The 16,401-nt window shown below is 35.9% G+C and overlaps 1 protein-coding gene and 1 pseudogene across 1 annotated transcript; one reads left to right on the plus strand and one right to left on the minus strand.

Moving 5' to 3' along the window:
* LOC132174381 (uncharacterized) lies at positions 1-2,343 on the plus strand (annotated as a pseudogene).
* Positions 2,344-6,914: 4,571 nt separating this feature from the next.
* Positions 6,915-8,593, minus strand: LOC132174774 (Nucleotide-sugar transporter family protein). Its single transcript, XM_059586449.2, has one exon. It carries the CDS (start codon positions 8,366-8,368, stop codon positions 7,298-7,300), a length of 1,071 nt encoding a protein of 356 aa, XP_059442432.2. The 5' UTR covers positions 8,369-8,593; the 3' UTR covers positions 6,915-7,297.
* Between the last annotated feature and the right edge of the window lie 7,808 nt (positions 8,594-16,401).

Below are 16,401 nucleotides of genomic sequence, written 5' to 3' on the forward strand. Positions count from 1 at the left end.
ATGGGCAAGCCAAAAACAATTGATGCATTTTTTAAGAAAAATGATGCTGATTCAAATTCTAAAATGTCTTCATCGACATCAAATCCTCAAACTTTAGCTCCTGAGCAACGCCCTTCTAAGATGCCAAGAATTGAATCTCAAGTAGTTGAGTCATTTGACATTTCTACTCTACAACATGATCCAGGATTACGTCCTCAAATATGGGAATATCCTGTTAATCAACGGGATGAAATTAGATGTGCTTATCTTAAAGTTGGTCCGCATAGGTTCATTCCTTCTAGTAGTTCTGGATATCCGTTTTCAGGAACTGAAAAAAACCGCCGAAGATTTCAATCATCTTGGTATAAGATGTTTGATTGGTCAGAATATTCTGAGGCCAAAGATGCTGCTTATTGTTTACCCTGCTTTCTTTTTGCTAAAAAGCCTACGGGGCGGTTTGGAGGTAGTGCATTTACAATTGAAGGATTTCGTAATTGGAAGAAAGTTAATGATGGTACACATTGCTCTTTTTTGGCCCACATGGGAAATGGGCCATGTTCACCTCATAATAATGCTGTTAAGTGTTGTGACAATTTGAAAAATCAATCTCAACATATTGATAAGGTGATAGATAAGCAAACTTCGGAAGAAAAATTGAACAATCGATTGCGATTGAAGACTTCAATTGATTCTATTCGGTATTTGGCATATCAAGGATGTCCTTATAGAGGTCACGATGAAGGTCCCGATTCTAAAAATCGTGGCAATTTTCTTGAGTTGATAAAACTTGTGTCCAATTACAACGAGGATGTTGCCAAGGTTGTTTTAGAAAATGCTCCACAAAATGCAAAATATACTTCACATCATGTCCAAAAAGATATTTTACATGTCTGGGCAAAAAAGATGCGAGATGCAATTCGTGAAGAAATTGGTGATTCAAAATTTTGCATTATTGTTGATGAGGCACGAGATTAGTCTAAGAGAGAACAAATGGCTATTGTTTTGAGATTTATTAACAAAGATGGTTTTATACAAGAACGCTTCTTTGATATTGTCCAAGTTAAAGATACATCGGCATTGACTTTAAAGGATAAAATATCTGACGTTCTTTCTCAAAATTGTCTTGATATTCAAAGTATTCGTGGGCAAGGGTATGATGGTGCTAGCAATATGCGTGGTGAATGGAAAGGATTGCAGGCATTATTTCTCAATGAATGTTCTTGTGCATACTATGTTCATTGTTTTGCACATCGATTACAATTAGCATTAGTTGCTGCATCTCGAGAGGTAATTGTTGTTCATGATTTCTTCTCAAATTTGAATTTCATTATCAATGTGATTAGTGCTTCATGTAAACGTCATCGTGATTTGCAAGATGCTCAAGAAGAAGATATCGCACATTTGATAGCTATTGATGAACTTGAAACTGGAAAAGGGGCTAACCAAATTGGCACTTTGAAACGAGCTGGTGATTCTCGTTGGGGTTCTCATTTTTATTCTATTTGTAGCCTACTAAGGCTGTTTAATCCCGCTTGTTCAGTGCTTGAAAAGATTATAAAGGAAGGATCTACTTATTCTCAACGTGAGGATGCTGGTGCTGCTTATGAAATGATTACATCATTCAAATTCATATTCATTTTACATTTGATGAGGGAAATTATGGGTACTACTGATTGTCTTTGTCAACATTTGCAACAAAAATCTCAAGACATCTTGAATGCTATGCAATTAGTTTCTAATACAAAAGCACTCCTCCAAAAATTGAGAAATGAAGATTGGGATAATTTTATTGAGAAAGTAGTCTCTTTTTCCAAGAAATTTGAAATAGACATTCCGGATTTGAGTGCTCGTTATGGTAAAAGCCGAGGTCGGCTTCAACGGGATAACATTACGGTGGAACATTATTATCATTTTGATGATGCTTATAAATCATTTAATATTGATGATATATGTTGTCTTGCAGATAAGTACTATTCTCTGGATTTTTCTGAGCAGGAAAAAATTATTTTGAGATTTCAGTTGAAGCATTTTGAAGTTGATATGCTTAATCATCCGAAACTACAAAAATTGTCTTCCATTGCGGAATTATGTCGAGGATTGATAGAGGCCGGAAAAGCAGATACATATTATCTTATTGATAGATTGATTCGTCTTGTTTTGACTCTTCCGGTGTCTACAGCAACTACCGAACGAGCATTTTCAGCAATGAAAATTGTCAAAACAAGACTTCGTAACAAAATGGAAGATGAGTTTCTTGGAGATAGTTTACTTGTCTACATTGAAAGGGAAATTGCTAAAAGCTTTGATTCAGATTTGATACTTGATGATTTTGTTGCTCTAAGGCCGCGTAGAATGCAATTTTAGGCCCTTTGTATTTTGTATTTTCCCTTTACTTTTGTACTAGTGCTTACATGGTAACTGATATATCAATTTAGCATATATTTATGAAGTCGAACAAATATGCTTTTTGTGATACATATATTGTGATATAATTTCTTTTTTTTTTTTTTTTTTAATTGTATTTACCATAATACAATAAAAATATAATATATAAAGAGAAAAAAAAAATTATTTTATTATTATATTTTATTGACGCCCCCGGTAGAATGAATTTCTGGATCCGCCACTGCCCGTGGCAGGGGAAGTGCTGGCGGCGCTACAGGAGGTGGAGCTTAGCCGGGATCTATGCCTACAAGAAATTATTCTAGAGGGGGGAGTCACTACAAGTTGTCACCATGATCCAAGAATAGAAGGCAAGCTGGAGTCGGTTTGGGAAAATAGGGGCTGATATTAAGTTGGTTCTGGGTCTCTTTAGGAGCTGGGATATCAAGCATGTAAAATGTCTCCAAAATACCGCAGCTCATGGACTAGTGAAGGAAGTAGTTAGGGAGGTTATATATGAATAGGTTTTGGATGGAGGAAATTCCTCATTGTATCTATGACACTATCTTCTTAGAGCAGCTTACTCTTTTTATTTAGAGTTTCTATACTCTAGATTTGACTTTTGATAATGAAGATCGATAATTTCTTTTTAAAAAAAAAGAAAAACAACAACAACAAATAAAATTTAGGGTAGCTAGGCTGAGAAGGAAATGTCAACTGCCACCAAAAAGTAATTGAGTTTTTTTCACTCTTTGATTTTCCATACGGCACATATACATTCTTTTATAGAGATTATTGCAGCTTATTCTCGGAAAATAACTATAACTATTACAGAATCACCTGCTAATAAGAAGACTACAATCATACAATTATTACATAATACTTTAAAATAAAGAGATTACAATACTATCCAATTAATTATTATGATTATGGACTATATTAGGAAAATATTATGGAATCCCATGAATGCATACAAGATCCAATATTGGTGTTCATGGACTCTACAACAAATAGTACGATTACAATATGCCAATTACGAGTTTGCAGAATTCCCTGCAAAAATCAAGTTCCTCCACAGCCTCGCGAAGCTCAAGAAGCTTGAGCATCCTATAAAATTTCTCATGGCAGTTTCTATCACATTCTTCGAATTCTTTCCTTTGCTCTTCTGTTATGTTCTTTCAGGGTATACCACCTTCATCCGGAGAGAAAGAGAGAAGTCGAGCGGGTCGTGGCAAGAAATTGAGAGAAAGGAGCATCTGGGGAGCGGAAAAGGGAAGCCGACAGTCCTTTGCATGCTTCATAACTAAAAAAATAGTTACTAACAACATTCTCATAACCAAAACTGCCTTCATATCTTTTTTATCCATTCTTCCTCTCACTCTTTTGGGTTATTCATTTTTGGGAACTCAAGGATGAATTCATAATCTATAGCATCTAAAGCTTTTATATACCGGATATATATATTTTGCAATTATATTTTATTTTTCTTAAAAAAGGCTGCATTTTTTTAATTTATTTAAGCAAGCTAACCTTTGAAATGATTGACGTATTTTGGCTTACGTGAATATTAGATAACCAAAACTCATGAATTTTGGTTAAGTTCTTGTCTTCTCACTCTTGAGTTTTTATTAAAGTCATCTAACTCCTGAGTTTTTATTATACCCATCTAGAAATTTTGAAGTTTTTTTTTTTTTTTTTTTTTTTGACAAAAGTTGTGTCTAATTGAGCATGAAAGGTCAATTTGAATTTGTAGGAGGACGTTATTTTAGGTGAAAATTTGTAGTCTAATTCTCTATTTCAATTTCCTATACCTTTTTAAAGGATGCGTGAAGAAAAAATATGTTGACATCAAAAAGGATTTATATAAAGGGGTATCAAATTACTTGGAACAAATCCCCTAAGCTGGATTTTTATTTCATTCCATTTTCCCTTTTGTTGAGTAATAATCCCGAGTTCAAAGTGGTGTGTATGATCTAAGTCAGCAACCAAGTCATTAGGTTTGAAGGCGTTTTTTTTTTAGTAAAGCTATTATTCACACCTATTTATAACACCAGTTGATGTGGCCGTGTTTTAAGTGACTTCCCATATCAACTACTTACAAAAACAAAAAAGAAATCCACTTAAAATACGTCAATCGATATGAAATTGGTATGATAAATGAGTGTCAACAATAGCATTACTTTTTCTTTATATTGGGAAATGATGCAGCTTAATGGCCATTTGATGAAATGAGTTATTTGTAAGTGTAAAACTTAGAGAGTGATTTGATAACTTTTAAACCTTAAGAATTTTTTTTTTTTTTTTTTTGGTTAAAAAAAAAAAAAAAAATGCAGGAGAGACCAATTGTAACTATTCTACCTAAAAGTGACATAGTAGCACCTACCTGCTGGGAGACATACATGAGGGGCCTAGACGGTGAGAACCACAGGCGCTCCATCAAGTCTGACTAAATCATAGACATTGGTTTACATTGATATCCTAGTAAGACTAAGTTAGGCACACTAATCAAGTATAAAGAATCCTATTGCAGGATTCTAACTCATGCCTAATGTGTACCTAACTATTTTCAGAATTTCCTTGGGCCATTTGATAATTTTGAGAAAAAAAAAAAAAAAAAAAAAAAAAAAAAAAAAAAAAATCCGTAAGAAATAGTTTGACAAAAAGTAACCTCTTGATGCTATATAAGCTTTGAGAAAGATGATACATATATAACCCTCCAACAAACACAACAAACAAAATTTAAGGTACTATTTCTCCTGTGAGCACATCATATGTTGTTTCATGCAAGGCATGTTCTGAGACTTCAAACTTTTGCTGATACAGTTGAATGGAAGTCTAGTTCACTCAAATTCTTTTTTGTGACTATCAAAGTGATTCTCAATGATCTTTAGTCCAATCATATTCTCTCAAAACTCGAGGTGAGACAAACAGATGATGTGCTCACAGGAGAAATAGAGAACACCCCCAGATAATGACAGCCACAAAGAAAGGGGAAAAAGATGAAGAATAGGAACAAGAATATGGTACTTAAAAAAAAAAAAAAAAAAAATTCAAGGCCAGTGTCATTAAAACGACCCGTGGTAATTTTATTTTTTAATGACGTGGAACCTTATCAAGGCAGAGCTCCACTAGCTAGAACTGTATTTTACGTAGGGAGTAAATCCTAGATACACGATCCGACTAATTAGAACCGTGTATCCGGTAATCCAGAAGAACTCTTAGTTGGAATCAGAGTGTCCAAGTCTATGGCTCATGCCGCTCATCCCAAACTCGCCCTTGGACCACTAGGTTGCACCTTGACAGGTAACCATTGGTATACTAGCACAAATGAATACAAATTCGTATAGAAAAATAGGGTAACTCTGTATTTTTAAAATTTCTACCGTTATACAATTACATACAAGAATGGGTAACCGATCCACATCAAACGAGTTTGTTTTACCTCATCATAGCACTTCTACAGAGACTCTGTTTCACAAGAAACAAACTTTATACATGTCATTTCCAACCAAAAGCACTGAATGCAAATATGATTGGTCAATCAACAATTCGGCTTCGTGTGATCTTTCCTTCTGACAAACGCAAGGGATCCATGACTTTAAGACTACCATGAAAACAATTCTATATATTTTGTATTGTAAAACAAAAGGTTGCTGAATTTCACAAAACTTGTCTTCTGAAACTTCATACTGCTAAAACTAATATACATTTCTCTCCTGAACCCATCCCTTGCAAACTTTCATTAGAAACCATTCAATAACTCCACATGAGCACATACAAAGCGACAGAATCAAAATCTGAAACCTTTACTTGAAGAGCTAGAAATTGAACAACCAAACATCATATTTTGCTACTTCAACTGCTGTTTCAAAAACATATAATTTTGTATCCAACTGTATAAACAAAGTAAAGGCGAGTAAAGGAATTATTTATCTGATCATAATTGTCTTATGCATTATATTTATCTCTTACTTCAAATGACAAGAAAATTCAGAGGAAGAAGCAACAGTAACAGTTAATTCGAGCAGCAAATCAAAACTTCCACATCAGTAGAGCAAAACAGTGTGAAAAACCTTGCTTTGCAGTAGCTCATACACAAGCTGAGTTCCTTCAAAAAGAAATTTGGGATCCAACAACCATAAAAAAATTAAAATGGGCAATATCAAATACAAAAGTTCCTTTATCATCTACTTTTCTGGTACAGAAAAAAATGATCACTAATGATTTCAATGCCAACTGATATAATTTGTAAAGGCTGATTTCCTTTGTCTTTCACAAATCAGCTTCAAACTAAATAAATTCGCATCGGGGTAGAGGAAAGAACTTCCATTTTGCTACAAAATAGTGAAAAGCATATATAGAACCAAACCAATTCGACCAAACTCCTGCATATTCATTCTTATACTCTTCAATCATCCAACTGGTTTTCTTCTAAACCACTAGAGAACACAAACGAAATGAAAGCAAAACATAATGCAGTAACTTCTGTATCCACAAATGAAACCAAAAAACTAAAACCAGCAGATCACATACATATATGATAGGAAAAAGAATGACCCATGTCAAATTGGCAGCAGAAAAAGGCAGAATTATATCAGCAAAGATTGTCTTTAGAGCAAATAAGTGGAGAAGACTTTTTCCCCCCACAAAAAATTACACTAAGATTGATTGACTGATTGAATCAGTTTTGTGTGTCCATCAAGAACATTTATATAGGGTTACACACGGGAAAGTGAAAAACAGAGAATTTCTTACCATTCTCTTAACCTACCCCCAAAAAATAGAGACATCAATACACCATCCTATACAATTCCACATCTCACTTTGATCCAAATTTCCCTCTTTCCTTCCTTTCAAAAATACCCAATAAAAATCAAAGATAATCAAAACAATCAGCACCAAAGAAAAATCAAAATTTTGAATTTTCTTTTCACTGTCAATGAGTGGTAACCTTGGACCGTTTCTTGGCCTCGCTGTAAAGCACCACGCCCATGATTGTAACGGCGAACCCCGTCATCCCCATCACCGTTACGGGATTCCTGAATATCAAAACTGACACCACCGCCGCCACCGCCGCCTTGGCGTTGCCCAACACCTGAAGGGTCAGCGCGCTCGTGTGCTTGGTCACCAGGAAGTTCGTCAGGTTGACCAAATACGCCACCGTGGCATTCCCAATCAACAAGAACGCAATATAAGGGTCTCCCCTGGCCTTCTCGGCTGTCAACGCCGCTACATTGCCTTCGATGTAGAGGGTGAAGGGTAAGAGAATAAGCGCGGCCATGGGAGCCATGTACAAGAGCAGGTTCATGGAGTGTAGCTTCTCGGCCTCGGAGGTGAGCAGAATCCCCTGCACGACAGACTTCAACGCCCGCCCGGCCGTGGAGCCGATGCAGACGACGAAGCCAAAGAGGTGGAACAGGGGCTCGCTGTTGCTGGCCAGGACGATCCCAAAAACGACGGGTAGCAGAGCAAGGTAGACCTCGCCGGACTCTTTTCTACAGGTGATCAGGAACGCAAATATGGCGGTGAAGAACGGCGTGGTGGCGCCTATGGCCTGGTTGAACGACACGGGGAGGTAGCGCAGCGAGGTGTTTCCGCAGACCACGGAGAAGCAGAAGATGAAGCTGAGCGCGAGAATCTTGAAGAACTGGCGCTTGGAGTGAATGTGCTGGAGCGGCACGACCTCGAGGAAGTTGATAGAAATATAGCTGTAAGCTGCGCAGGCGATCATGTGGAGCATGGTGAGGAAGATTGGGAAGCGAAAGCCGTAGAAGCTGAGGAGATACTTGTTGAGCAAGAGAACTCCGATGTTAGAAAGGTACCAGGATCCGATTATCACCGCCGTCAACACGTGGGGCGAGAGCATCAGGTAGGAGGAGCTGTTACCGCCGCCGTTATTGTTGTTGTTCCGTGCGTCCGCCGGCGGGGTTGAAGGTATGTCGACCACTTGGTCGTCCAGTCTCGGGTTGCTCATTCGCCGGGTTGTCCATGTCTGTGCCTCCACCATCGCCGGCCGGAGTTGTTCCGAGAGAATGTGTCTGTGTGTGTGTGGTTTGCTCAGATCAGATCTGAAGCAGAGTAGATGGCATTGAATAAGGAAGGAGGGGATGGGAGTAGGAGAGCGTGGGATCTAATTGGAGGGTGGAGATTTAGATTTGGAGTGGAGAAAGGGTGGAGGCCGTCGGATGAGGATAGGGGCATGGGAGGGAATGAAACATTGATTGGATTCTTGGTGAAGGGAGCAGAAGGTAGAGGGTCAGAGTGTCGGTATTGGATCCCTTTTAAAAGGTAAGCCACGTGTCTGTCGCTGACTCTGGTCTGATCACTAGGATTTTACTATGGTTTTTCTTGTTTTCGGTATGTCTGTTTTTTTGTTGGATATTTTCCTCTATTTTTACTGATTTGAATTTTTTTTTTTTTTTTTTTTTTTACTGATTTGAGTTGAAAAAATATATATATTTTTTATGCAAAAATAAATGGTTAAGATTGCAAGATCGGGGGAGAATTTTGATTATTTTTTCATTGAAACTAATCTCGATCGTTTATTTTTGCACAAAAAGATCTCCAGTAAAAAATTAAATGAAAACAAGCCAAATCCTACTTATTTATGATTTGAGCGGCTAACAGTTACTTTATACAATCTTGTCCAGACATAATGAGTATGCATGATTATAAATTATGTATTTTAACATCCTTTTTGTGTTAAGACTAGAATTAATTTCTTATCTGAGTTTTATTTTCTTCTTTTAATAAGTGATTGATTGGCTCTTGAGGTTTCTACTAGGATATGAATAGGAGTTTTTTTTTTTTTTTTTTTGGACTGTTTTTGGTTTACAGTTTTGAGTTGTTTATATGGATTGAGATTTGGTGCATCTGTTCAATAAATATAAGAGAATTCTTACGGGAAAGTCTAAAACTTGCTACAGTATGTGAATCTTATAAAGAACTTCTTATAATTAACCGTCTAAATTGCTAATAATCTTAGCAACTAATTGTTAGGAATATGGACCATGATAATAGAGGTGTTTGGGGTTGGCTTAGATTTGTCCCTTGCCTTTGTTTTCTTGGTCTTTTTGCAAGGACTAGTGGGACTGTGGGAGAGCAACCAGCTCATGATATGAATTCTAGTCTTTTTGAAGCTTTTCTGATTGGTTTGTTGTTGCTGGAATTTTTTTGTCTTCGATTATATCGGTAGGTCAAAGGGAATGACACCAATTTTAAAGATTTAAAGAGTCTATGAAAATTTGAACTTTCTCTGTAGAGATAAGAGATAAGAGATAAGAGAGACTTGTTTGTAATCATTCTTAGAGTTAATTCACAATTACAAGATAAACATAACTTTGATCTTTATCATTACAATACAAGATAAATACTAGAGTTTTATCACCAGTGTTCTCCTATTGAAACTTGATGTTTATCTTCTTTATCTTCATCTCGCCATTATACTCAACTGTATAAGAGTTAATAATTGGAAACTTTTATAAATTTCATAGGTCGTTTTTTTTTTTTTTTTTTTTTGGACATGTCCACACAAGAGAAATGGGAAGGAAAAATTCAAACTAGTGACCACCGCTTCATGAGGCGTGGTCCACAACCTATTAAACTACCTCTTGGAGACTAATACATTTTTTAGGTCGTCTTTAAGATAAATTGTTTATTATTTGGATTTGTTCGTCTTATGATGTTTTTTTTTTTTACGTACATAACATTTGTCTGATTAGAGTGTCCCAATCAAATATATTATACATGTTCACCTCTCAAGCACACATCAAAAGCCCGATTGGTTAAGAGGACTCCCTTCATTAATTTCAGGACCACCGACCACATGAATTTTCCAAGGAATTTTCTAGGAAAATTCCTTCAAGAGTAAGCTACTTCTAGGAAAACTACTTCTTGCTTGCTCCTACTTTTAGGCCCATCTACGGATTAGGTTTGCATTTTATAATACTTAAATAAATTTTGTAAAAGTCAAAAAGAAAAAAGAAAAGATAACCCTCAAATCACCTTTTGGTGCTTAGGAGAGAGAACATTGTGATTGTTATTGGGATCTAATTCCACCCTTGACCATTAAAGTGTGCATAATTTTATTTTATTTATTTATTTTATAAAAAAAAAATCTACAGATTATGAACAAGAAAATTAAAGCACAAGCAATTGCCGAAAAAGTTTTTTTTTAAAATAAAATAATAAAATAAAATATTGGGTCCAAGAAATTTTCTTTAGAACTCTATTTGTTAAACTCATACATGTTCAGAAGAGAAATGCTATAGTTTCTCATGGTATTACGCAAATAGTTTTTATTTATTTTTATTTTTTTATGAGGGTATGGTGGGATAATTTTTTTTTTTCTTTCTGTTTTTTTATAAAACAATATTTACGTAGAACCAAGAGAACACTAAGAGGCTAAAACCATGACATTTTTCTATTCAAAATGCACATAATTCTCATATGTATTTTTTAAAAAAAAATTAAAAGTACATGTGAAAATTACACGTCTAATTAAAAATGCATGTGAATAGGCTATGTTAAAGTAATGGTTAAGTGATTAAATTTACATCTTCCTATACGCTTAAGCTTTTGGGATAACTGATGATTTAACATGGTATCAGAGCCACCTTCTGTGGCCTCCAAATAAACGTTTGGGACAAGTTCACATACTCCCCTCAAACTATTACTCAATTGACAATGTCCCCTCAAACTTTCAATTGTGACCATGTCTCCCCTAAACTACCAAAAATTGTCAATGTTCCCCCCAATGACGAAACTACCCTTAGTAAAATAAAATAAAAAAATACTAAAACTTCTAAAAAAACCTAAAACTTCAAAAAAAAAAAAAAAAAAAAAAAAAAACCAAAATGTTGTCAAATTTAATTATTATTATTATTATTATTATTATTTTTTTATAAAAAAAAAATCTTTTTAATAAGAAAAAATTTTTAAAAAAAAATCGATTTTTTTGTTAAAAAAAATGATAATTTTTTGTTTTGTTTTTGTTTTTGTTTGTTTGTTTTTTTTTTTTATATAAATTTTTTAAATAAAAATTTCCCTTTTAAAAAAAATTAACAATTTTCGTTTAAAAAAAATAAAAATTTTCTTTTTCTAAAACAACATTAATTTTTTTAAAATAAAAATTTCCATTTTTTTTTTTAAAAAAAACCGTTTTTTTTTTTAAATTCGTTTAAAAAAAATTAAAATTTTTCATTTAAAAAATAAAATTTTAAAAAAATCTTTCTTTTTAAATTAAAATTTTTCATATTATTTTTTTTTTTTTGAATTTATGGGGGTAGTTTTGTCTTATTGAGAAATATAGAGGGGCATTTTTATCTTTTTGCTAGCTTTAGGGGAGACATTGACAATGTTTTGGTAGTTTAGGGGGAACATTGTCACAATTGAAAGTTTATGGGAAACATTGTCGATTGGGTAATAGTTTGAGAGGGGTATGTGGACTTTACCCTAAACGTTTTTAACGTTTTCCGGCGCTCCCTCTAGCGACCTCCCAACTCCGGTCGTTTGCGCGCCGTCAAGCAGTTTTCCGCTCAAAATATCTTCCACTCCTTTAGATCTACACATATGTGGAAGATCCGCCGCCATCAGCCCTCCAAGCTCCTCCACGCTCCTCTGGCAGTTTTTGCCTGAGCCAATCGCGCCGCCACCGTGACTCTTTTCGGCCAAATAACCACCAAAAGTAGTGTCTTGGCCCCAGATCAATGGAACTATGCAATTTCAGATCATTCCACCATTGCACGAGACTCTAGGCGCCGCTACTGCCACGCACCATACGTGCCGCCTACATCGGCGTCGAAGCTACACACTCCACTCTAGATGACTGATCAGACACCTCCGAGTCTAGATCCGAAGAGATCTCAGCCGTCCGAGCCTCAACTTGCACTCACGCGCCCCCCAAGGGATCTGTTCATCTGTCACGCGCCTCCCATGTTGTCCACGTGCCGGTAATTTTCCGACACGTGTGATACATGAGCCTCTCACGTTCCAAAACCCTAATTAGGGTTTGGCGCATGTGATGCACACGCCTCACGTGGCCGCTAGCACTGGCATGTGGACCACATGCGCCAGCGCTTTTCCTCTCTCCTAATTTGCCACGTGTCTTCCAAATGGGTCGCCACGTCAGCCCTAGACCCGATCCAAAACCGGTTCCAATCGAGTCACCAAGCTCAAATCGGATCTCCATAACCCGGCCCAATACCGGTTCCTAAACTGGGTCACCAGGTCAAGGTCTCCAAACCGGTCCAAATTTGTCAACCTGATTCATCGGGTTAGACCCGGTTCATATAATTTTCGGGTAAACCATTTTAATGGTCCATGGGTTTTGGCCATCTTTGGCCCATTTAACTAGCCCAATTGATTCAATTTCTTGAATGCTTCAAGCCCAATTTCTTCAAGGCTTTAGCCCAACCAGCAGCCACCCTCAGCCACCAGTTGCCGCTGCTAGCCGCCGTCCATTGCCCTCGGCCACCCAACTCCGGTGACTTTTTCCGACGATCACAAAAAAAAAAAAAAAAAATCTTTTCCTTTATATTTCCAACCTCAATTTTATACATTGAGTTTGAGGAAGGATGTTAAGAGTATATTTGATATTATTCTGAGGTTATTATGTTTCCTTATATATTCTAGGTTTAGTCTACGGTTTCTTGCTTATCACTCCTAGCCTCTCGATATATAGAGGTCACTGTAATCATATTACTTACACAATCATAATAGAAGAGATGTAGTCCTATATGCTTTCACTCTCTCACTCTCTTCTCTCTCTCTCTCTCTTTCTTCTGCTTCTAATATATTATCCAATATATTTAATGTATTAGAGCCAAGATCCTGAGATCAAATCTTGTTTCCGTCAATTTAGCCCCCATTTAAATTAAATATTCCACGTGTTGGGCCTCACTTATTAAAAAGGGAGTTTGAGCCCACACGTGAGGGGGAATGTTAAAGTAATGGTTAAGTGATTAAATTTACCTCTTCCTATAAGCTTAAGCTTTTGGAATAACTGGTGATTTAACAAGCTAAGTTATAAAAAACAATGTCTTTACATTTTTAGCCTGTCTCCTACACGTCTCTACACCCTCCCAAAAGGCCAAGTTTTTTTTTTTTTTTTTTTTTTCCTTTCTTCCTCGGACAGAAATTGGGGATAATGAAACTACTGTCGAGAAGGAGAGGAAGATGCCGATGCATACACACGAATGTGGGGGAGACTCTGGATTTCAATCTTAACTGTTCAATCTAAGAAAGTTAATATACAGCTCAATCCCATGCTCCAAAATGCACATACCCGACATGGTGCTAAAAATTATCATTAGATTTTTTTATGGATTACTATTGAATTTTAAATTCAGTAGTGATTTTTAGTGCTATGTAAGGGCGTGTGTGCATATGAGAGTGTAGGAGTAAGAATGTGTAGCATTACTCAAAGTTCAATAAAAACGTAAAAAAAATTGAAAATGAGCAAAAAATTTGGTCCGAGCCAATACCTTCTCAGCCTGATAGCCAAGAAAGAGATCACTAGATCAGCAATTGTTGAAGCAACTCATAACTACTTAGAGAGACACCTAATAACAACAAGGGAGGTCCTAAGGGGTAGTTCAATCGGCTGTGAACTACGCCTCATAAAGTGGAGGTCACTAGTTTGAATCTGCATCTCCATTCCCTTATGTGGACATGTCAAAAAAAAAAAGAAAAAAAAAAAAGGAACTTGAATGTCACAACCGAAAAAATTTCTTTGAAATAAACTGGTATAGGAAATTTCATAGAGTACTTAAAAAATTAATTGAATAAGAACGAAAGCACTTAATTGATACTTATTGATGCAAAGAACATCATAATGACTCCAAGCCGCCTTTTTAGGGAGGAGCTCTACTTACAAAATAAAGTAAAAGTTATCAAAAGATCAGCCAGTTCGGAGACCGAAGACACTACAACACCTAAATCAATAAGAGAATAACTTCTATAGGATCTTGGCACAAACCAAGGCCTTTGTGCCCTCCAATAAGAAGGTGACATATCAGCGTGGAACACTATAACAAAAATATGGTGTTCTACCTAATTTTTTTTAAGAATACCTAAAACAAAACACCTTCTAGAATAACCTTTTCATATTTTTCTCCAAAACCATTCCAGCCACGAACCTCCTGCCAAAGACGCCGCTGGAGACAACACTGGAGATGACGCTGGAGATGATACTGGCTGGGTAAGAACCAAGCTCCTCTTCCCTCTCTCCGGTACCCCTCTCTCTCAATGGCGGCAGTAGAGAAAAAAAATTTCTTTGCAAATTTTTCTCTACTGCTGGGCAACAGAGAATAGAGAAAATTTTATGTTGCCCAGCAGCAGAGAATTTTTTTTCTCTGCTGCCGGGCAATAGAGAACAGAGAAAAAAAAATTTCTCTGTTGCCCGACAGTAGAGAAAAATTTTCCGAGCAACAGAGAAAAGATTTTTCTCTGCTACCAAGCAACAAAAAAAAAAAATTTTCTTTAATGCGGCCGGTGAGAGAGAGGGGCGCCGAAGAGAGGGAGAAGGAGCTTGGTTCTTACTCAGCCGGCATCATCTCTGACGGCAGGTTGGTAGCTGGGGTGGTTTTGGAAAAAAATATGAAAATGTTATTTTAGAAGGTGTTTTGTTTTAGTTATTCTAGAAAAAAGATTAGGTGGAACACCATATTTTTGTTATAGTGTTCCACGCTGACGTGTCGCCTTCTTATTGAAGGGCACAAAGGCCTTGGTTTGTGCCAAGACCTTATAGAAGTTATTCTCAATCAGTAAAATCCTCACTTAGGGAGAATAATAGCTAGTAAAATTAGATTTAAGAGGAGTAATAGAGTGTCTATGGGGGTAGTAACGCGTAGGGTATATCAAAGAGTGTCATTAGCAGTGGTAGACTGGTAGTCTTAATGTTTGCTTCTCTTAGGCCTTTTTTGGCTTTCTTAGTAGCTGGGCCTTAGAGGTAGGATGGTATATAGTATGGTTCTCCAGTAATTCTCAAATTCCTTGAATGACTTGGGCTTATTGTCTGAATTTATCTTGTGAGCTATATGTGGATTTGGCTTACATGCTGGTATTTTAATAACAGCATACATGCTGTAGTTTAATCAACGGTCAAGATTGAATTTCTCAAAATCTCTTTTCATTTTCTCTCTTCTTATTAAATGCTTCTAAAAGTAAGTCAACTTTAAAATTCAATCTTAACCGTTGATTAAACTACATCATACATGCTGTTATTAAAATAACAGCATATAAGCCGGATCCGCTATCTGTATCCAGGCCCTCCAATACCATCTCAGATCCCAATGATCTAGTAACCAAAATTTAAAACTCAAGAGTTTAATTGAGAAAGGCCTAAACCACATAAGATTATTTTGATATTTTTGCTAAAATCTAACATAAAGAGAACAAAAAGGGAAAAGGGAACGTCAAACAAGAAAATGGTATAGAATCCCTATAGGTTCATTTTGAAAGCATGATCCCACATTGTTGGCCCATAGTGGCCCTCTTTTACCATTCAATTTCTATTTCCCATGTTCCATCAAAAGCCCATTGTTTTATAATCTTCCCTGGTGCAAGTAATAAGAGAGAGGCGCGTGGCACCAACAACTCGACCTTTGAATTAAGTTCATTTTAACAATTTGAGCATCAATCGTAAAAGAATCTATATACAACTTACCTATTAAAGCACTAGCAACGGATGTTTTATATGTCATTTTCTTTCTTATGTTTAAAGAAAATTTCAAAAAAAATCACAAAAACCTATTTATATCAGATTTTCTACATTTAACCAACTATTAACAGTTGTTACAGTATTTCTCAATATGTAGGGGACCAAAAGTGGTTTCCTATATATTATTTTAATATAAATATTTTTCTTTCATCTCTCATCTTTTATCTTTTTGTCATTAATTGAGATTATGCTAAGATTTTGTGAAAAAAAAATGAAGGTAAGTGAGGAACTTGTATTTTATAAAAAAAATATATATATATATATTTTAATGGTATAGAGAAAGGTAATAGAAGTTATTGTGAAATATATTTTCATAGTTG

This window comes from Corylus avellana, chromosome 3 (assembly GCF_965113065.1).
Source record: "Corylus avellana chromosome 3, dhCorAvel1.hap1.2, whole genome shotgun sequence".
Taxonomy (NCBI): domain Eukaryota; kingdom Viridiplantae; phylum Streptophyta; class Magnoliopsida; order Fagales; family Betulaceae; genus Corylus; species Corylus avellana.